This window comes from Pseudophryne corroboree, chromosome 3, assembly GCF_028390025.1.
Source record: "Pseudophryne corroboree isolate aPseCor3 chromosome 3, aPseCor3.hap2, whole genome shotgun sequence".
Taxonomy (NCBI): Eukaryota; Metazoa; Chordata; class Amphibia; order Anura; family Myobatrachidae; genus Pseudophryne; species Pseudophryne corroboree.
In genome coordinates, this window is record NC_086446.1 from 737128451 (window position 1) to 737151533 (window position 23083).

Below are 23083 nucleotides of genomic sequence, written 5' to 3' on the forward strand. Positions count from 1 at the left end.
CTAAAGACACAGTAGCGATGACACAGGGTTAGTGTGATCTTTGATGTTGCGAGGCTGATGGAATAGTGCCACTGCCAGTGGGCGTGTCAGTAGGCTGAGAATCAGGAATAGCACCACTGCCAGTGGGCGTGTCGGTAGGCTGAGAATCAGGAATAGCACTACTGCCAGTGAGCGTGTCAGTAGACTGAGAATCAGGAATAGCACTACTGCCAGTGGGCGTGTCAGTAGGCTGAGAATCAGGAATAGCACCACTGCCAGTGAGCGTGTCGGTAGGTTTAGAATTGGGAATAGCACTACTGCCAGTGGGCGTGTCGGTAGGTTTAGAATTGGGAATAGCACTACTGCCAGTGGGCGTGTCAGTAGGCTAAGAATCAGGAATAGCACCACTGCCAGTGAGCATGTCAGTAGGCTGAAAATCAGGAATAGCACCACTGCCAGTGAGCGTGTCAGTAGGCTGAAAATCAGGAATAGCACCACTGCCAGTGAGCGTGTCAGTAGGCTGAGAATCAGGAATAGCACCACTGCCAGTGAGCGTGTCGGTAGGTTTAGAATTGGGAATAGCACTACTGCCAGTGGGCGTGTCAGTAGGCTGAGAATCAGGAATAGCACCACTGCCAGTGAGCGTGTCAGTAGGCTGAGAATCAGGAATAGCACCACTGCCAGTGAGCGTGTCAGTAGGCTGAAAATCAGGAATAGCACCACTGCCAGTGAGCGTGTCAGTAGGCTGAGAATCAGGAATAGCACCACTGCCAGTGAGCGTGCCGGTAGGCTGGGAATCGGGAATAGCACCACTGCCAGTGAGCGTGTCGGTAGGTTTAGAATTGGGAATAGCACACACTGCCAGTGAGCATGTCAGTAGGCTGAGAATTGGGAATAGCACCATTGCCAGTGAGCGTGTCGGTAGGCTGAGAATTGGGAATAGCACCACTGCCAGTGAGCATGTCGGTAGGCTGAGACTCGGGAATAGCACCAATGCCGGTGAGCGTGTCAGTAGGCTGAGAATTGGGAATAGCACCACTGCCAGTGAGCGTGTCGGTAGGTTTAGAATTGGGAATAGCACCACTGCCAGTGAGCGTGTCGGTAGGCTGAGAATCAGGAATAGCACCACTGCCAGTGAGCGTGTCGGTACACTGTGAATTGAGAATAGCACCACTGCCAGTGAGCAAGTCAGTAGACTGAGAATTGGGAATAGCACCACTGCCAGTGAGCATGTCGGTAGGCTGAGAATTGGGAATAGCACCACTGCCAGTGAGCATGTCGGTAGGCTGAGAATCAGGAATAGCACCACTGCCAGTGAGCATGTCAGTAGGCTGAGAATTAGTACTAGCACCACTGCCAGTGAGCGTATCGGTAGGCTGAGAATCAGGAATAGCACCACTGCCAGTGAGCGTGTTGGTAAGCTGAGAATCGGGAATAGCACCACTGCCAGTGGGCATGTCAGTAGGCTAAGAATTGGAAATAGTACTGCTGCCAGTGAGCATGTCAGTAGGTGTAGAATCAGGAATAACACCATTGCCAGTGAGCGTGTTGGTAGGCTGAGAATCGGGAATAGCACCACTGCCAGTGGGCATGTCAGTAGGCTGAGAATTGGTTATAGCACTACTGCCAGTGAGCATGTCGGTAGGTGTAGAATCAGGAATAGCACCACTGCCAGTGAGCATATCGGTAGGCTGAGAATTAGTAATAGTACCACTGCCAGTGAGTGTGTCAGTAGGCTGAGAATCAGGAATAACACCACTGCTAGTAAGCATGTCGGTAGGCTGAGAATTGGTAATAGCACCACTGCCAGTGGCAGTAATAAAGATTGGGAATAACACCACTGCCAGTGAGCTTGTCGGTAGGCTGAGAATCGGGAATAGCACCATTGCCAGTGAGCGTGTCGGTAGGCTGAGAATTAGTAATAGTACCACTGCCAGTGAGTGTGTCAGTAGGCTGAGAATCAGGAATAGCACCACTGCCAGTGAGCATGTCGGTAGGCTGAGAATTGGTAATAGCACCACTGCCAGTGGCAGTAATAAAGATCGGGAATAGCACCACTGTCAGTATCAGTAGGCTGGGAATCGATTGCGTTGTCTGTGTAGACCTCTGAATCAGGCTCTGCGAGACGGTATGATGCAATGTAGTCACACCCGGCATCTCGCACTGCATGGCATATAAATGCTGGGTGCATGAGGGGACACATCTGTAGGTGACTACTAGTTTGCATTAATGTTCCAAATAGACCTTAAAGTAATAAATCTAAGTAACTCATAGTAAAGATTTTGCATTCTGTATATCTGTAGTAATAAATCTGTTTATGTTTTGGAATTTTTCAAGGTCTGCAACAATAAAAAGAATTGTCACTGTGAAGCTGACTGGGCGCCTCCGTATTGTGACAAAAAAGGTTTCGGTGGTAGTGTGGACAGTGGGCCTATGAGAGCCTCAGGTGAGTGAGCTACATCCTGCGATAGGCCATTGCAATAGGCAGTCCTGCTTCCGAGATCTTTTACTGTCTTCTCCACCAGCGCCATATTTCTGAAGATATATCATCCAATATGGCACCACTGGCTACCCACTTGGGCCTTTTCTGGGTGCAGGGTGGGTAGGGTGGGCGCCCCTTGACACGGTGGTTACGTATCCTATTGATTTTGATCATATTATTAATCAGGCCTGTGATATTGAACCAGCCACCTGATATCAGAGCATGTTTGGCCAATCATGCTCTTTCTATGTCACATCAGCAGGGTAGAGGGCGCTTTATGAGTTTGCATTAAAGAGACAAAACAATATCAGCTTAATGAGAGAGGAAACTTAGTAATAAAATGGTATTGACCTTTTTACATAACTGATCATTTACAACACGACATTAAAAGCAATTAAATGTATCTACGGAGTGTAGCCAGAGGTAATGAGGAGAGTGTACCAGGTAAAGTTTAGTGAGTACTAATTGAATTCACTGTGACATGCAAGGGCATAACTAAAACTTAATGGGCCCCATAGCAACATACTGAAGGGGCTCCTGTTCATTCACTGTGCCCTAGTTCATTCACTGAACCATAGTAGTGCCCTAGTTAACATTACGCCCCATAGTAGTGCCCTAGTTAACATTACGCCCCATAGTAGTGCCCTAGTTTACATGATGTCACATTGTAGGGCTGCCAGTACACATTATGCCACACAGTACCCCCAATTCACATTATGACATACTATAGTGTCCACAGTTCAGATTATGCCACATTACAATGCCCCCTGTTCACATTATGCCACACTGCAGTGCCTCAATTTCATATTGTGCCACATTACAGTGCCCCAGTTCTTACTATATAACATTAAAGTGACTTCTACATTAAAATGAGCAGATCAGATTATGACAAATTACAGTGGCATCCAGTTCAAATGATGCTACAGTGCCCCCTTACCATTGTAACATCCACTACACACTCCTCTCACTAATAATGTAATGTCGCACAATTCAGGTTGGGCACTGGATCAGACCCAATTGCTTAACAGGCAAATCTGGGAAATTGGTATGCATTAACCTGGGTCCAGGCCCCCTAAGCCTCTGGGCCCCATAGTAATGGTACCCCTTCCACCCACTATAGTTATGCCTTTGGTGACATCTATCAAAACAGATTCAGTGTAGATTAAAGGTCCCTAAAATCACCTCTCAATGGACGTTATCTCTTTGAACCCAAATACTTGCACACTTGCACCAGTAAATGTATATATACGGTGCCACTGTCTTTTCCCAACAGGTAACAGAAGCTTAATTGCAGGAGTGTTGGTCACTGTTACATGTATAGCAGCTGTTGCCGTCACCATGTACTTCAAGAGAAGGACTCTAATTCGATGGCTTTTCACAAACAAGAAGAGCACTATTGAAAAATTAAGGTAAAGTGTTTTTCTAGAAGGAAAAGAATATTTGTATGTACTGGATAATCCCCATACATTTCATTCAGAAGACAAACATACTCATTTCTGTCAAATATGATCTCTAGGTGTGGAACTTATAGTTGTACCACTCAGGTCCACGTATTCCAGGTTTATTCAGCATTTTATTCCTACTGTACTGTACATTTGTATTTATCTAATTGTACCATAATCTTGCCGCTGCTACATATTTATTTGATTTCAATCATCCTAATGAGCAAGTCCTTACCTACCACCCACTTGTACAACTGGTTTCCCCTCATCCCACTATACTCGGATCTGGCCGTCACCTGGTGCCCTGTGTGGATGTACTGTCAGCTTTTGTTGGAGGCATTGCCCAAAGCAACCAATCAGATAACTTACTAGCTTTCATTTTATGGATTTTTTTTTAGAAGGTTTGATACATCTCCCCCTGAGAGGGGGAGATGTATAAGTAGTTGTCCATAGCAACTGATCAACCTTTATCATTTATCAAGTACATTCTATAAAATGATAGCTAGTAGCTGATTATCCAGCTGTTCTCTTTAGAAGTTTTCGTACATCTCTTCCTGAATATGTATCCTCCAGTGAGTGTGAGCCCCTTTACAGATAAAGTATCTATGAGGGCTTGGGAATGAAATTCAGGTGGTTGGGATGCTGGTGGTCATATACCTAGAGCTGTATTCCGAAGCTCAGAATCCTGAATCCCTTCCCCCAATGGCCCCTAACCCACCCTTGTAACCCTTGATAAACCTAACCCTCCCCGGAGGTGGGTAAACCTAACCCCCGTCCCTGTAGGCAAAACCTAACCCTCCCTCCCCCGCAGCCTAAACCTAACTCTCCCCGGTGGTGGCTAAACCTAAACCCCCCCTCCTGTAAGCTAAACCTAACCCATCCTTCCCCGCATCCTAAACCTAACTGTCCCCGATGATGGCTAAACCTAAATCCCCCCTCCCTGTAAGCTAAACCTTACCCTCCTCCCCCCCCCCCCCCCCACCCCAGGCCGCAGAATAACCCTAACCCTCCTCACAGCCTAAACCTGACCTCCTCCCCTCTCACCCCACCCCCGCGGCTTACCAGTCCGGTGGATGCTTGTTTGGGATCCCGGCGGACAGGATTCTGGTGCCGGGCTGGTGACCCTATTGGGGATGCCAATGTCGGCATTCCGAGTAGTGTCGGCATTCCGGCGTCATTATTCTAACTGCCATGATCCCGACTGCCGGAATCCTGACCGGATCCCACTGTGAGTGGTCCTCAAACAGCCCTGTATATTTAGATTGCAGAAGCATGCTTCATTTCCAGATTTGGCTATGCAGTCTCATCAAGACTGAACTCTGGTAGGGCTCCAGCTCGCGGTAAGCATCCGCAGCTATCTGGGTAACCTTTGATCGAAACCCAGTCAAGTGAGCTGTAGACTCCATATTTGTGGCCATTATTGCCCAGGCACTCTATTCATTAAAAGAGTCTCCTGGGTGTTAGAAAAGACACATTCCCACAGATTGCAGAAGCTAATTTAACAGGCTACTGGCTTCCAAAAAAATCAATATTTATTTTCAGTCCTGCAAGAGTGTTTGATCATTTTTACTCTCGTTGTTTGCTATGGTGAATAAAAATGAAGAGACCCTTCACAGTGTCATTCCAAATTGAGCTTCTCTCTGTTGTATTAAATTATTTATATTGCAGGTCAGCCAGTCCATCAAGAGCTAGGAGCTCCAATGAAGCTAATCAGGAATACAGCAGAGCATTGTGCAAACAGTTGCTGAGCGATGCGTCGCAGGGACAGGAGGTGCGTATCGCCACAGTCTATACCAGTGCAGTCCTTACTCCATTTCATGCAACGCCAATGTGACTGACCATTAAAAAAAAAAACAGAACACCAATGTACTTCTTGGTGCTCTGTCTATGAAAACTATACAAGTGTGATCACATACACCTGTCCTCAATTGTGCCAAATAGCCCCATTAAGAACATCATGGAGTTTGTAACCAGTAATTTATGTCACTTCAGTGCATGACTTTAAACTGAGTAATAAGGCAAAAAACAGAGGTTGTGTCATGGATTGTTGTGTCTAATCTGTGGCTTTATACCAGTTTCCCTGCAACAATAACACTAATCCTAAGTGCATAGTACATCATAAATTACATTGGGGACCATTTATCTATCAGCTCCTAACTGTCATGTGTTCAGCTCCCAACTGTCATGTGTTCAGCTCACAACTGTCATGTGTTCAGCTCCCAACTGTCATGTGTTCAGCTCCCAACTGTCATGTGTTCAGCTCCCAGCTGTCAGGTGTTCAGCTCCCAACGGTCATGTGTTCAGCTCCCAACTGGTATGTGTTCAGCTCCCAACTGGTATGTGTTCAGCTCCCAACTGGTATGTGTTCAGCTCCCAACTGTCATGTGTTCAGCTCCTAACTGTCACGTGTTCAGCTCTTAACTGTCACGTGTTCAGCTCCTGTCAGGTGTTCAGCTCCCAGCTCCCAACTGTCATGTATTCAGCTCCCAACTGTCATGTGTTCAGCTCCCAACTGTCATGTGTTCCGCTCCCAACTGTCATGTGTTCAGCTCCCAACTGTCATGTGTTCAGCTCCCAACTGTCATGTATTTGAAAAATTACTGTTGGTAGATGATTGGATGGAGCACCATTTATCATACACAATGGGGGGTATTCAATTGTTTGAAATTGTTTCAAACAATTGAAAATCCCCCAAATGAGTTTTAAATAGCTAAATAGCTGTTGTGGTGCATACACATGCGCAGTTCTGACCTGATCGCAGCGCAGCGAAAAATCCTAGCGTGCGATCAGGTCGGAATGACCCCCTTGGTTAACTCACCAATAGCCATCCCTAAAATCAGGGGAATCACCCCCAGGGATATAACCACGTCTCCTCTGACACAGACACCCGCTTCCGTGACACAGTTATGTCTACTGTCCTGATCCTCCAGAAGTGTTGAGAGGTGCATTCTTAGCAGATCTTTAATGCAAGGAAATCTGTATGTTGGTACCAGTGATCATAAATAGCATTGTGCAACTCAGATTACTGTGAAAATATCTTAGCTATAAGGTGCGGCTATTAATGAAACTACTTGTAAAAAATAAACCATACTGTGTGAATTAAAAGGGAGTGGAGGAACATTGACCTTGAAGTATCCCCAAACGGTGTTGCAAGTTTCACCCCTCTCGCTTAGATAGTTTGCTGTTATACAGCATTGGAAGATGATGTGTTTTTCCCACACATCGTAAAAAAGCTTAGTTCAAAAGTATAGCAGCGTGTAGACTTTTTACATTTTTAGTTACATTGAACAAAATGCCCAGTGAATCTTTCTGTATGCTAACCAAGGCTTACGGGGCAGATTGTATGTGTTTGAGTAGCATAAAAGATTTAGTGACGGTGGTGAGGATGTCGAAGATGATGAATGTATTTGAAGGCCTTGCACGTCATAAACAAATGAAAATGTGAAAAAAATTGAGAAAATAGTTTGAATTGACCGTCTACTCAAGACCTTAACATGACAAAAGTTTGTGCTAAGATGGTTCCAAGGCTTCGCACTGCCGAGCAGATTTGTATGAAGTTATTACCTGTGATGAAACGTAGATCTTCCAGTACGATCCTGAGACCAATCACCAGTCCATGCATTGAAAAACACCATCATCACCAAGAATGAAGAAAGCACGTCAAAGCAAATCCAAATTCAAAGCCATGGTAATTGTTTTCTTTGATATCAAGGGTGTTATTTTGGGAGACTGGGTACCAGAAGGTGTAATAGTAAATCAACATTACTACAAAAATGTTCTAAAAACTTTGTGGAAAAGAATCAGAAGAAAGAGGCCAGAGTCGTGGAAAAAAGTTTCCTCTTCCATCAGGACAATGCACCAGCCCGCACAGCTCTTTTTGTGAAGCAGTTTTTGGCCAAGAAACAGATTGCAGTGCCAGAACCCCCCCCCCCCCCCCATACTCTCCAGACCTCTGTGTGATTTCTTTCCTTTCCCAAAAGTTAAATCTGTACTCAAGGGAACCCGTTTTGCAGCAGTTCCTGAGGTAAAGAAGAAACCAACAGAGCTGCTGAGACAGATAGTGAGCTACAGCACGGCTCTGACCACTGGAAAATAAGAATGCAGCAGTGTGTGGATGCAGAAGGGGAGTACGTAGAAGGGGAACAGAATTGAAATGTTCTTAATATGACTAAATATAAATTATATCATCAGTGTCACACCTCCGTAAGTTTCTTCCCCATGCCATAAAGCGGCCTAATTATCACCCCTTGCATATCGCGGAAATAAGAAATTATGGGGCATATGTAGAGCTTGGAGAGAGATAAAGTACCAACCAATCAGTTCCTAATTGTAATTTTTCAGTCACAGCCTGTTATATGGCAGTTAGGAGCTGATCGATTGGTGGTTTATTTCTCACCACATAGGGGTCCATTCATGTAGCAGAGAAAAGCCCTGTTTTGTATTAAACAGTGCTTTCCTCTGCTTTGTGCTATTCACGGAGCAGGTTACCCTGACTTCCCCAGCGGCACCCCCACTCCGCGGCTGAATCGCATCACAATACTTTACGATTCATGAAAGAGCGGAAAGCTCAGCTTTCCTCTACTCCATGGAATTCAGGTTTGCCATTTCAGGATGGCGCAACCTGAACTTCGGTGCAGAGACGGCAGGGAAGCTTGATGCTTCCCTGCTCTCTGCCGGTCACCTGTGCTGCTCCGCCCCCCTGATCTCCCAGCTGCCACTGCGGCCTCCCGGGAGGTCAGCAGGCAGCCTATGCGCAGAGAGACCCGCTGCCTGACTCTCAACATCACAGAAGGGGACTGCGTCGCTGGAACCCCGGACACCGCATCACTGGAGAGGTGAGTATACGTGAATTGCTACTTATCACAGCTATACATCGCATCAAACCGATGCAATGTATAGTGATAAGTAACAACTCGCTTTTTGTTTTCCTTATGAATAGACCCCTTTATTACTTAAGGTTTGATAGATACACCCCTAAATATTGGGGCAGTAGCTTCCAGTCCACTGCACATGGGTAAGCGCTAGGCCACGTCATGAATTCGCATTCACCACGTCGCTGGCCAGGTGAAGCAGTTGAGTCTTATCGCTGCCTACAGTACTGCCGGGAGGCTGAGCATTGCTCAGCTGCCTCAGTGAAGATTATTGATAAATTGCTATAAGAATTCTGTACTATTACTGCACATACAGACCCCATAACTGCTGAGCTGTGATGTCAGAACTCACCAACTATACACGTATGCCTGCAAACTCTTATTACGTGTGTGTACTGGGGCGCTACTCGTGTCTGTTGTCCTGTCACCATTCCATTCACATTCCGTTACGCTGTAGTTATCAGTACAAGTCTATCAGTTTATTAGTACTAGTGTGTGCAGAATCACACAGGCACAGGATTTATTTATTTTTGTCTTTGCTAAATGTACCTTAAATAATAAAACTGTTTTCTAAAGTCTGGATTACAATGTGAACATTCCAGCCCATTTAATACAAGCCAGGACGCTGCTAGCCTGCCATGAATGCCACCCTCCTAGGTGGTCAGAGGATGGGGTTCGGTGGTCCTGGAACACCGCTAGGACACGATAACAACTAGCACCATTAGACTGCAGAGGTCCTTTCTCCATCTTATAACAGATTATTACTACCCCAGGGCGACGTCTAGGGCAGGGCTCCCCAAACATGTCCGCGGCTTCAGAGGGGCCTATAGCACTGACAGGAAGCATGCAAGCAGAAATGAAGTTATACACTCAGAATAGGAATAGGAATTACAGGGAATGCTCAGCTAGTATGAGGGGAATGGGATAGTTGGGTCGATCCTATTTAGGTCGACACTCATTAGGTCGACCACTATTTGTCGACAGGCACTAGGTCGACACCTGGAAAAGGTCAAAATGGTCACCAGGTCGACATGGAAAAAGGTCGACATGAGGTGTTTTTTTTCTTGTGTGTGACGTTTTCTTCGTAAAAGTGACCGGGAACCACAATTAGTGCAGAATGTCCACTTTGGGCAAGGTTGCTATTCCCAATCATAGTCCACGTGGATCGTAAAGTATGAAAAAGTTCAAAATGAAAAAAATTGTGAAGAACGCATGTTGACCTTTTCATGTGTCGACCTTTGCCATGTCGACCTAATGGCCATGTCGATCTAATGCCCGCGTCGACCTAATGCATGTCAGCCAATAGTGGTCGACCTAATAACTGTCGACCTAAGTGAGGTCGCCCTAAGGACCGTATCCCGTATTAGGTACACATGTAATCACTGCCAGGAGGCAAAGTGTTATTATTTTCTGCAAACGGTAAACTAACATCTTGGAAACTGTTTTTTTTTCGGCAGGTATATATATATATATATATATATATATATATATATGTCACATGGTTTATTTCCCATAGAGGAGATAAGAGCTCTCGTCAATAACGTGGGCCACAAAGACGGGAAGTTCATGCACTGAGGGGGTTCCTGTGGGGGAGAGGGGACTTCTGACAATAACAACACCACGAAGGGGGGTTGTCAGACGCTGCAAGATGTCTGAAAAAGATTGCTATCCCAGAACAACAGTCATATGTCACCTGTGTCACATGTTTACGTGTGAGAAAACTGGCGCACAGGAAAAAGGTGGTGCTATGCAGAGCTACTGCATAGTCTGTTGGCACAGGTTGCATTGTGTTCATGTCTTTTTACCCTAAAAACCTGGCACCAAGTACACCTGAAACTCTCTCACTGACTGCTATGTACAAAGAGAGAGAGGCACAAAGCGCCCGTCTGCCACTACACAAACACTATTTATTTTCTCAGCTTAGAAAATGAAAGCTAGCATGTTATTGGTTGCTATAGAAACCACCACCTTTTTCCCCACGGCACCAGTTATTTCTCTTTGATGGAAATTTGCTGGTGTTAGATAAATGCATATTGTTGTAACACTGAGCGTTGCTGTCACCTGCAGGTTGGGAGGACGAACAGATTGCCGCGTTACCAGCCTGTAGACATCAGTCATCCAATACTTGAATCGCCGGAGTGCAGTTTACTCGGCCCACCGCGACCTCCCCCGCGGCCCTTCCAACAAACTGTGCCTGGCCGGCCTCTTCCAGCGAGGCCGCCCCTCTGCGGTGTGAAGGTATGTGCTGTGTAACCAGAAATGTTCTGCAACGCACCCACAGGGCAGTGTACGGTACGCAGCATAGGACAATCCATTCCATTGCCACTGACGGTTATAGGTTATTCTTTGGTATGCTTCCCCTGTATTTCATCAAATCACCTGGCCATGGGAATAAATATTGATTCCAGTATACAGGTTGAGTATCCCATATCCAAATATTCCGAAATACGGAATATTCCGAAATACAGACTTTTTTGAGTGAGAGTGAGATAGTGAAACCTTTGTTTTCTGTGGCTCATTGTACACAAACTTTGTTTAATACACAAAGTTATTAAAAATATTGTATTAAATGACCTTCAGGCTGTGTGTATAAGGTGTATATGTAACATAAATGCATTCTGTGCTTATATTTAGGTCCCATCACCATGATATCTTATTATGGTACGCAATTATTCCAAAATACGGAAAAATCCGATATCCAAAATACCTCCGGTCCCAAGCATTTTGGATAAGGGATACTCAACCTGTATAATGTTTTTCCACACTGTCCAAATTACTGGGAGAACCCACACAAATTTGGGTGAAATGTATGCAAGAGTACACAAAGGAATGGGATAACAACAGTAAGATTTTTATAAATGCTTTATAACTGGCAACAGTTAGGTTCCTGGAGCGTGGCTAGCAAACTGGCAACAGGTTCCTGGAGCGTGGCTAGCAAACTGGCAACAGTTAGGTTCCAGGAGCGTGGCAAGCAAACTGGTAACAGTTAGGTTCCTGGAGTGTGGCTAGCAAACTGGCAACAGTTAGGTTCCTGGAGCGTGGCTAGCAAACTGGCAACAGTTAGGTTCCTGGAGCGTGGCTAGCAAACTGGCAACAGTTAGGTTCCTGGAGCGTGGCTAGCAAACTAACAACAGTTAGGTTCCTGGAGTGTGGCTAGCAAACTGGCAACAGTTAGGTTCCTGGAGCGTGGCTAGCAAACTGGCAACAGTTAGGTTCCTGGAGCGTGGCTAGCAAACTGGCAACAGTTAGGTTCCTGGAGCGTGGCTAGCAAACTGGCAACAGTTAGGTTCCTGGAGTGTGGCTAGCAAACTAACAACAGTTAGGTTCCTGGAGCGTGGCTAGCAAACTGGCAACAGTTAGGTTCCTGGAGCGTGGCTAGCAAACTGGCAACAGTTAGGTTCCTGGAGTGTGGCTAGCAAACTAACAACAGTTAGGTTCCTGGAGTGTGGCTAGCAAACTGGCAACAGTTAGGTTCCTGGAGCGTGGCTAGCAAACTGGCAACAGTTAGGTTCCTGGAGCGTGGCTAGCAAACTGGCAACAGTTAGGTTCCTGGAGCGTGGCTAGCAAACTGGCAACAGTTAGGTTCCTGGAGTGTGGCTAGCAAACTAACAACAGTTAGGTTCCTGGAGCGTGGCTAGCAAACTGGCAACAGTTAGGTTCCTGGAGCGTGGCTAGCAAACTGGCAACAGTTAGGTTCCTGGAGCGTGGCTAGCAAACTGGCAACAGTTAGGTTCCTGGAGCGTGGCTAGCAAACTGGTAACAGTTAGGTTCCTGGAGTGTGGCTAGCAAACTGGTAACAGTTAAGTTCCTGGAGTGTGGCTAGCAAACTGGCAACAGTTAGGTTCCTGGAGAGTGGCTAGCAAACTGGCAACAGTTAGGTTCCTGGAGAGTGGCTAGCAAACTGGCAACAGTTAGGTTCCTGGAGCGTGGCTAGCAAACTGGCAACAGTTAGGTTCCTGGAGTGTGGCTACCAATAGAATTGCGCTTTAAATTCCACTGCGAGTGAGTGACCCAACTAGGGGTCTGATTGTTAAATGGGAGCAAAAGCAAAAAAGCAAGTAACTGGAACAAACCATGTTGCAATGCAAGGGGAGCAAATACATGTATTATTTTCTCCTGCAGGGTAAATACTGGCTGCTTCAGCATGTAGCTCACAAATACTGGACAGCTTTATTTTTACACTGCAATTATGATTTGAGTTGAGGCATGCCCCTCCCAAATCTAACTCTCTGCACATGCGTTTTTGCAGAGGTCTGCGATCAGATAGTCGCCGCCCATAGAGAGTGAAAACCCGCCCAGTGCAAGTGTGCGAATGTGCAAAAATGTTGCCAGACAGGGGACATCTGCATATCCGTTCGCAACTCACTCACCATTGAATGATTTTTCCAGTCTGTGTGCAGTCCAGGACCTACTCCTACAGTGTGATAGAATCAGGCTGATCGGGCTGGTGGTGACGTCACACACACTCCCTGAAAACGCTTGGGAATGCCTGCATTTTCCTTACACGCCCAAAAAACGGGCAGTTACCACCCACATACGGCCTCTTCCTGTCAATCACCTTGCGTACACCTAGCGATCTAAATTTTTCGCACCATTCTTTCGCAGTTTGGGCTTGCCCCTGCACATTGCTATCCATACGCATGCGCAGTCATTCAATAATCGTTTTAGTGAGAATCGCGTCATCAGCCACCCAGACTGCCACTTCACTCAGTACGTGGGCGACTGGGTGGCAAGTCGCTGCCAAATAGAGGAGACATGGCCACTTTTGGGGGGTGGCCGGGAGTGCCACCTGAATTTCGGCCGTTCCGGGAGAGCAGCAAGTATGCATAAGCAGTGAAAGGAAATCAGAGGATAATAGACCCTTAAATGCCTAAAGCTGTATTTAAACACAAACAAAATGATGATATCTAGTGATAAGTCAAACCAAGCCAGCGCAGACTTCTGTATGGAACAAGGAAATATTCTGTATATATCAGTATGTCTAAGGCTCAGTGTCTGGAGAAATGATACAGATGTTCAAAGACTGAATTGAAACTTTGCTCTCATTGTATATTCATAAATGGAGGAAACTGCCAAATATATGCATTAAAGAATCAAACCGCTGTTTAGGCTACATTTCTCCATGGCCGGGTCTACAGACGGAAATATCATGACTTATTTATAAAGTGTCAACAAATTCTGCAGCACTGCATAAAATCATGTCTGAGAAAGTGGCAAAGTGATGTCTGCCGGGGGGGGCAAAACCTGCTGAGAGCTCCTCTCTGCGCTTTCCCAATTACAAGTCCACTTTAGAAGACCAGTAAAACCTTAGTTTGCGAAGACGCCCATCTATAACGGAAGCGTCTTAGAGCAATTCACATCTGATACACCTGTTGTGCAGTCTTCGCTCTCTGTGGGGTATAATGTAATCCAAATTGGAAACCAAACTGGCTTTAGGGATTATATGCCCTGTCTTTGGCTTGTCATGTTCTCTCGCAGGCAAGTCACAAAGATCCCATCATTAAACTGCAACTGCAGTCTCTTGTATCCCCTGTAACATACTGTCAAGTCAATTTACTAATCCCACAAAGCTGGTAACTTTGAAGAGAAAGCAGTATCGGTCATTGTGACACTGCTGGGGAGCATCTAGCACTACTTTAAGAGAGCTTGTGGTCACATTGGGAGTCATTCCAAGTTGATTGCAGCAGCAATTTCTCTAACGTCCTAGTGGATGCTGGGGACTCCGTAAGGACCATGGGGAATAGACGGGCTCCGCAGGAGACTGGGCACTCTAAGAAAGATTTAGTACTACTGGTGTGCACTGGCTCCTCCCTCTATGCCCCTCCTCCAGACCTCAGTTAGAATCTGTGCCCGGAAGGAGCTGGGTGCATTTTAGTGAGCTCTCCTGAGCTTGCTATTAAGAAAGTATTTTAGTTAGGTTTTTTTATTTTCAGAGAGCTTCTGCTGGCAACAGACTCTCTGCTACGTGGGACTGAGGGGAGAGAAGCAAACCTACTAACTGCGGCTAGGTTGCGCTTCTTAGGCTACTGGACACCATTAGCTCCAGAGGGATCGAACACAGGAACTTAACCTTGGTCGTCCGATCCCGGAGCCGCGCCGCCGTCCCCCTCGCAGAGCCAGAAGACAGAAGCCGGCGAGAGAAGCAAGAAGACGTCAAAATCGGCGGCAGAAGACTCCTGTCTTCATATGAGGTAGCGCACAGCACTGCAGCTGTGCGCCATTGCTCCCACACTAACCCACACACTCCGGTCACTGTAGGGTGCAGGGCGCAGGGGGGGGGGGGGGGCGCCCTGGGCAGCAATTGAGTACCTCCTGGCAAAAAGCAGCACTGTAATATGCATGAGCCCCCGCCATTATTTTTACACAAAATCGCGGGACAGAAGCCCGCCGCTGACGGGGCGGGGCTTCTTCCTCAGCACTCACCAGCGCCATTTTCTCTCCACAGCTCCGCTGAGAGGAAGCTCCCCAGGCTCTCCCCTGCAGACTCACGGTAGAAAGAGGGTAAAAAGAGAGGGGGGGCACATAAATTTAGCGCATTAATCATATATATAGCAGCTACTGGGTAAACACTAAGTTACTGTGTAATTCCTGGATTATATAGCGCTGGGGTGTGTGCTGGCATACTCTCTCTCTGTCTCTCCAAAAGGCCGTGTGGGGGTCCTGTCCTCTTATAGAGCATCCCCTGTGTGTGTGGTGTGTCGGTACGCTTGCGTCGACATGCTTGACGAGGAGGGCTATGTGGAGGCAGAGCAGGTGCAGATGAATGACGTGTCTCCCCCGACGGCGCCGACACCTGATTGGATGGATATGTGGAAGGTGTTAAGTGATAATGTAAACTCCTTGCATAAAAGGTTGGATAAAGCTGATGCCTTGGGACAGTCGGGGTCTCAGCCCATGCCTGATCCTACAGCGCAGAGGCCGTCAGGGTCTCAGAAGCGCCCACTATCCCAAATTGTTGACACAGATATCGACACGGATTCTGACTCCAGTGTCGATTGCGATGATGCAAAATTGCAGCCTAAAATGGCTAAAGCCATCCGCTACATGATTATAGCAATGAAGGATGTGTTGCAAATATCAGAGGTAAACCCTGTACCTGACAAGAGGGTTTATATGTTTGGGGAGAAAAAGCAAGAGGTGACTTCTCCCCCTTCACATGAGTTAAATGAGTTATGTGAAAAAGCGTGGGATTCCCCTGATAGGAAAGTGCTGATTTCCAAAAGGTTACTTATGGCGTACCCTTTCCCGCCAACGGACAGGATGCGCTGGGAATCCTTCCCTAGGGTAGACAAAGCTCTAACACGCTTATCTAAGAAGGTGGCCCTGCCGTCACAGGATACGGCCTCCCTAAAGGATCCTGCGGATAGGAAGCAGGAAAGTATCCTGAAGTCTGTTTATACACATTCAGGTACTCTACTGAGGCCGGCAATTGCGTCGGCCTGGATGTGTAGTGCGGTAGCAGCATGGACAGATAATCTGTCCGAGGGACTGGATACCTTGGACAAGGATACTATTTTACTGACCCTGGGGCATATAAAAGACGCTGTCCTATATATGAGGGATGCCCAGAGGGGCATTTGCCTACTGGGCTCTAGAATAAATGCAATGTCAATTTCTGCCAGAAGGGTCCTGTGGACTCGGCAATGGACAGGTGATGCCGACTCCAAAAAGCACATGGAGGTTTTACCTTACAAGGGTGAGGAATTGTTTGGGGACGGTCTCTCGGATCTGGTTTCCACAGCTACGGCTGGGAAGTCAAATTTTTTGCCATATATTCCCTCACAGCCTAAGAAAGCACCGTATTACCAAATGCAGTCCTTTCGATCACAAAAAAGCAAGAAAGTCAGAGGAGCATCCTTTCTTGCCAGAGGCAGGGGTAGAGGAAAGAAGCTGCACCATACAGCTAGTTCCCAGGAACAGAAGTCCTCCCCGGCTTCCGCTAAATCCACCGCATGACGCTGGGGCTCCACAGGTGGAGCCAGGAGCGGTGGGGGCGCGTCTCCGAAATTTCAGCCACCAGTGGGTTCGCTCACAGGTGGATCCCTGGGCTATACAGATTGTGTCTCAGGGATACAAGCTGGAATTCGAAGTGATGTCCCCTCACCGTTACCTCAAATCGGCCCTGCCAGCTTCCCCCATGGAAAGGGAGGTAGTGTTAACGGCAATTCACAAGTTATATCTCCAGCAGGTGGGGGTAAAGGTTCCCCTCCTTCAACAGGGAAGGGGAGACTATTCCACAATGTTTGTGGTACCGAAACCGGACGGTTCGGTAAGACCCATATTGAATTTAAAGTCCCTGAACATTTATCTGAAAAGATTCAAGTTCAAAATGGAATCGCTCAGAGCGGTCATTGCAAGCCTGGAAGAGGGGGATTTTATGGTGTCTCTGGACATCAAGGATGTTTACTTGCATGTCCCCATTTATCCACCTCATCAGGAGTACCTCAGATTTGTGGTACAGGACTGTCATTACCAATTCCAGACGTTGCCGTTTGGGCTCTCCATGGCACCGAGAATATTTACCAAGGTAATGGCGGAAATGATGGTGCTTCTTCGAAAGCAAGGAGTCAAAATTATCCCATACTTGGATGATCTCCTCATAAAGGCGAGGTCCAGAGAGCAGTTGCTGATCAGCGTAGCACACTCTCAGGAAGTGTTGCAACAGCACGGCTGGATTCTGAATATCCCAAAGTCGCAGCTGATTCCTACGACGCGTCTGCCCTTTCTGGGCATGATTCTGGACACAGACCAGAAGAAGGTGTTTCTCCTGGCGGAGAAGGCTCAGGAGCTCGTGACTCTAGTCAGAGACCTCTTAAAACCGAAGCAGGTGTCGGTGCATCACTGCACGCGAGTCCTGGGAAAGATGGTGGCATCATACGAAGCCATTCTTTTTGGCAGGTTCCATGCGAGGATCTTTCAGTGGGATCTGTTGGACAAGTTGTCCGGATCGCATCTTCAGATGCATCGGCTGATCACCCTATCCCCCAGGGCCAGGGTGTCTCTTCTGTGTTGGCTGCAGAGTGCTCACCTTCTCGAGGGCCGCAGGTTCGGCATACAGGACTGGGTCCTGGTGACCACGGATGCGAGCCTCCGAGGATGGGGGGCAGTCACTCAGGGAAGAAACTTCCAAGGGTTGTGGTCAAGCCAGGAGGCTTGTCTGCACATAAATATCCTGGAACTAAGGGCCATATACAACGCCCTGAGTCAAGCGGAGCCTCTGCTTCGCAACCAACCGCTGCTGATTCAATCAGACAACATCACCGCAGTGGCTCATGTAAACCGCCAGGGCGGCACAAGAAGCAGGGTGGCGATGGCGGAAGCCACCAGGATTCTTCGTTGGGCGGAGAATCACGTGCAAGCTCTGTCAGCAGTGTTCATTCTGGGAGTGGACAACTGGGAAGCAGACTTCCTCAGCAGGCACGACCTCCACCCGGGAGAGTGGGGACTTCATCAAGAAGTCTTCACGCAGATTATAAATCGATGGGAACTGCCACAGGTGGACATGATGGCATCCCGCCTCAGCAAAAAGCTAAAAAGGTATTGCGCCAGGTCAAGGGACCCTTAGGCGATAGCTGTGGACGCACTAGTGACACCGTGGGTGTTCCAGTCGGTCTATGTATTTCCTCCTCTTCCTCTCATACCCAAGGTGCTGAGAATCGTAAGAAAAAGAGGAGTGAGAAAATACTCATTGTTCCGGATTGGCCAAGAAGGACTTGGTACCCGTAACTGCAAGAAATGCTCACAGAGGACCCATGGCCTCTGCCTCTCAGACAGGACCTGTTGCAACAGGGGCCCTGTCTGTTCCAAGACTTACCGCGGCTGCGTTTGACGGCATGGCGGTTGAACGCCGGATCCTAGCAGAAAAAGGCATTCCGGCTGAAGTTATTCCTACGCTAATAAAGGCTAGGAAGGACGTTACAGCAAAACACTATCACCGTATATGGCGAAAATATGTTGCTTGGTGTGAGGCCAGGAAGGCCCCTACAGAGGAATTCCAGCTGGGCCGGTTCCTGCACTTCCTACAGTCTGGAGTGACTATGGGCTTGAAGTTGGGGTCCATAAAGGTCCAGATTTCAGCCCTATCCATTTTCTTTCAAAAAGAACTGGCTTCTCTTCCTGAGGTTCAGACGTTTGTTAAGGGAGTGCTGCATATTTAGCCCCCTTTTGTGCCACCAGTGGCACCTTGGGATCTTAACGTTGTGTTGGATTTCCTGAAATCCCACTGGTTTGAGCCACTTAAGACCGTGGAGCTAAAATATCTCACGTGGAAAGTGGTCATGCTATTGGCCTTAGCTTCGGCTAGGCGTGTGTCAGAATTGGCGGCTTTGTCATGTAAAAGCCCCTATCTGGTTTTCCATGTGGACAGGGCAGAATTACGGACTCGTCCACAATTTCTGCCAAAGGTGGTGTCATCTTTTCATTTGAACCAACCTATTGTGGTGCCTACGGCTACTCGTGACTTGGAGGATTCCAAGTTGCTTGATGTAGTCGGGGCTTTGAAGATTTATGTGGTCAGAACGGCTGGAGTCAGGAAAACTGACTCGCTGTTTATCCTGTATGCATCCAACAAGCTGGGTGCTCCTGCTTCAAAGCAAACCATTGCTCGCTGGATTTGTAACACGATTCAGCAGGCTCATTCTGCGGCGGGATTGCCGCATCCAAAATCAGTAAAAGCCCATTCCACAAGGAAGGTGGGCTCTTCTTGGGCGGCTGCCCGAGGGGTCTCGGCATTACAGCTTTTCCGAGCAGCTACTTGGTCGGGTTCAAACACCTTTGCAAAATTCTACAAGTTTGATACCCTGGCTGAGGAGGACCTTGTGTTTGCCCATTCGGTGCTGCAGAGTCATCCGCACTCTCCCGCCCATTTGGGAGCTTTGGTATAATCCCCATGGTCCTTACGGAGTCCCCAGCATCCACTAGGACGTTAGAGAAAATAAGATTTTACTCACCGGTAAATCTATTTCTCGTAGTCCGTAGTGGATGCTGGGCGCCCGTCCCAAGTGCGGACTTTCTGCAATACGTGTATATAGTTATTGCTTAATAAAGGGTTATGTTATGTTGGCATCTGTGGTTGATGCTTGGTTGTTGTTCATACTGTTAACTGGGTAAGTTTCTCACAAGTTATACGGTGTGATTGGTGTGGCTGGTATGAGTCTTACCCTGGATTCCAAGATCCTTTCCTTGTAATGTCAGCTCTGGGCACAGTTTCCTTAACTGAGGTCTGGAGGAGGGGCATAGAGGGAGGAGCCAGTGCACACCAGTAGTACTAAATCTTTCTTAGAGTGCCCAGTCTCCTGCGGAGCCAGTCTATTCCCCATGGTCCTTACGGAGTCCCCAGCATCCACTACGGACTACGAGAAATAGATTTACCGGTGAGTAAAATCTTATTTTTGTTAGCAGTTGGCCAAAACCATGTGCACTGCAGGGGGGGGGGGGGGGGGGGGGGGCAGATATAACGTGCAGAGAGAGTTAGATTTGGGTGTGGTGTGTTTAATCTGCAAACTAATTTGCAGTGTGAAAATAAAGCAGCCAGTATTCCAGTATTTACCCTGCACAGAAACAAAATAACCCACCCAAATCTAACTCTCTGCAAATGTTATATCTGCCCCCCCTGCAGTGCACATGGTTTTGCCCAATTGCTAACAAACTTGCTGCTGCGATCAACTCAAAATTAACCCCATTGTCAGGAAGTAACAGAGCACAAATTAAATAAGGGGGTCATTCAGATCTGATTGCTGCTGTGCGTTTTCGCACAGCGGGCGATCAGATCCGAACTGCGCATGTGTATGCACCGCAGTGCGCGGGTGCGATGGACGGCTGCAATGGGGATCGCCGGTCAGCGACAGGATTGTGCAAAGGATCCATTCGCACGGGCGTTCGCAAGGAGATTGACAGGAAGAGGGCGTTTGTGGGTGGCAACTGGCAGGCGTGATCAAGCGTTTGAAGGGAGGGTGTCTGATGTCAAATCCGGTCCTGGACAGGCTGAAGTGATCGCAGCGGCTGAGTAAGTCCTGGGCTGCGCAGAGACGGGTGGTCTTCAGTATGCAAACTGTTGGGATCCCGGCGCACAGTATACCGGCGCCAGAATCCCGACAGCCAGCATACCAACACTTTTTCTCCCTCGTGGGGGTCCACGACCCCCCTGGAGGGAGAATAACCGCGCCCGTAGCGTGGCGAGCGCAGCGAGCCCGCAAGGGGCTCATTTGCGCTCGCCACGTTGTCGGTATGCCGGCGGTCGGGCTCCCGGCGCCGGTATGCTGGTCGCCGGGAGCCCGGCCGCCGGCATACCATACTACACCCGCAGAGACTGCACAAAATAGACATTAGACTTTTAACAGCTTTTGCATTCAACTGAAAAGTTGCAAAATTAATCTTTCTATATTGGGAGCTAGCGGGTGACGAACACACGTAAACCAGGGGAGGGGCTGGTGCTAGCATCAGCATAAATTGTAGACACGACTACGGCAAAAGACGCTAAATCGGTGCGAATCCCAGTCAGGCCCAAAGTCTGCTCCATCTCTGCCGCAGGAATGAGAGGAAGACTTGTGCAGTGTATACAATATGAATTAACTTACTGTAAGTTTGCTTTTAGTGGCAGTCTGGATTTTCATGGGGGTAATTCCAAGTTGATCGCAGCAGGAAATTTTTTAGCAGTTGGGCAAAACCATGCAGTGCGCAGGGGAGGCAGATATAACATGTGCAGAGAGAGTTAGATTTGGGTGTGGTGAGTTCAATCTGCAATCTAAATTGCATTGTAAAAATAAAGCAGCCAGTATTTACCCTGCACAGAAACAAAATAACCCACCCAAATCTAACTCTCTCTGCACATGTTATATCTGCCCCCCCCCCCCTGCAGTGCACATAGTTTTGCCCAACTGCTAAAAAATTTCCTGCTGCGATCAACTTGGAATTACCCCCCATGTTACTGAGCCTGAGAGACCAATAACATAACTTGTACTGATTTAACAATTGATCGCGTTCATCTTTGTGAAATGTCATTTCTGAGAACACTGAGGCGCCTTCCATTTCTGCCTGTTCCGGCTACACAGTCATAAAACGCACCCGGCGCAGAGTCCTGGAATTACATCCTGCATTACCCTCTGCTGAATTGTAATGAGAAATACTGTGGCTTTTTAGTGCTAGAATTTGTGTGAAGCTTTCCTGGAACAGTCCTATATGGTCAGACATTCCTCCCAATTCCTATCATTTATCGTGGTCTCCATACATTTACTGTGTATGACGGTAAGCCTAAACATGTTCCTGGAGATTTGCAGTAATCTACGTACAGCGATGTTCTATAAGTCCATCAGGCTAAAATAACAATGGTATATATTTATTAAACCATGAGAATTCTCACCTGTGGGCCGCCTAACAAAGCTGCAGTTCTGATTTTAGGATATCATCACTTGTCAGATGTCAGAGACCTGCTATATAATTTTAAAGCTGATAAATGACGAAAGAGGCATGACGTGCGACTCGTGAAAGTGACGTTTGATGACGTCATCTCATCATTCTTCCCTTACATCTGTTCTTTCTGAAAAGTAATCTAACTAATGTAAGGAGCTGCTGTTATGCACCGCATAATGGACCTCATTCAGAGTTGTTCGCTCGCTAGCTGCTTTTAGCAGCATTGCACACGCTAGGCCGCCGCCCTCTGGGAGTGTATCTTAGCTTAGCAGAATTGCGAATGAAAGATTAGCAGAACTGCTACTAAATAATTACTTGCAGTTTCTGATTAGCTCCAGACCTACTCCTAGATTGCGATCACCTCAGTCCGTTTAGTTTGTGGTTTGACGTCACAAACGCGCCCTGCGTTCGGACAGCCACTCCCCTATTTCTCCAGACACTCCTGCGTTTTTACCTGGCACGCCTGTGTTTCTTAGCACACTCCCTGAAAACGCCAAGTTGCCACCCAGAAACACCCACTTCCTGTCAATCACACTACGATCACTCGAGCGTTGAAAAAACGTCGCTCGAGCTTGTGCAAATCTCCAAAGTTTTGTGTTAAATTACTAAGTGCATGCGCGCTGCGTACCATGCGCATGCGCATTTACAACGAGCGAACAACTCGGAATGACCACCCATGTACTGCAATGGTGCTGCCCCCTGTTGGCAAATGAGTTTTACCGTACACAGTATATTGTAGTTGTACCCTCTATAAAACTGCAAATTATTCCTTAAAGAAAAAAAATATCACTAAAACATGGGGCTGATTGTGAGATCAGATGCTTCAACTATACACAGTGGAGCAATGTTTTTCCTCTGCGTATGCCTCTGAGTTGCACCTCACATGTACGTACAGTATAGAT

At 47.4% G+C, this 23083-nt stretch overlaps 1 protein-coding gene across 1 annotated transcript in view; it reads left to right on the forward strand.

Moving 5' to 3' along the window:
- The window catches only part of ADAM12 (ADAM metallopeptidase domain 12), a 925560-nt gene that overhangs the window by 853323 nt on the left and 49154 nt on the right, over window positions 1-23083 (forward strand). The window contains exons 18-21 of the mRNA XM_063962227.1: window positions 2317-2425; window positions 3735-3870; window positions 5572-5674; window positions 10842-11012. Of these exons, the coding sequence (XP_063818297.1) occupies window positions 2317-2425; window positions 3735-3870; window positions 5572-5674; window positions 10842-11012 (519 nt within the window). The remainder of the gene's footprint in view (window positions 1-2316; window positions 2426-3734; window positions 3871-5571; window positions 5675-10841; window positions 11013-23083) is intronic.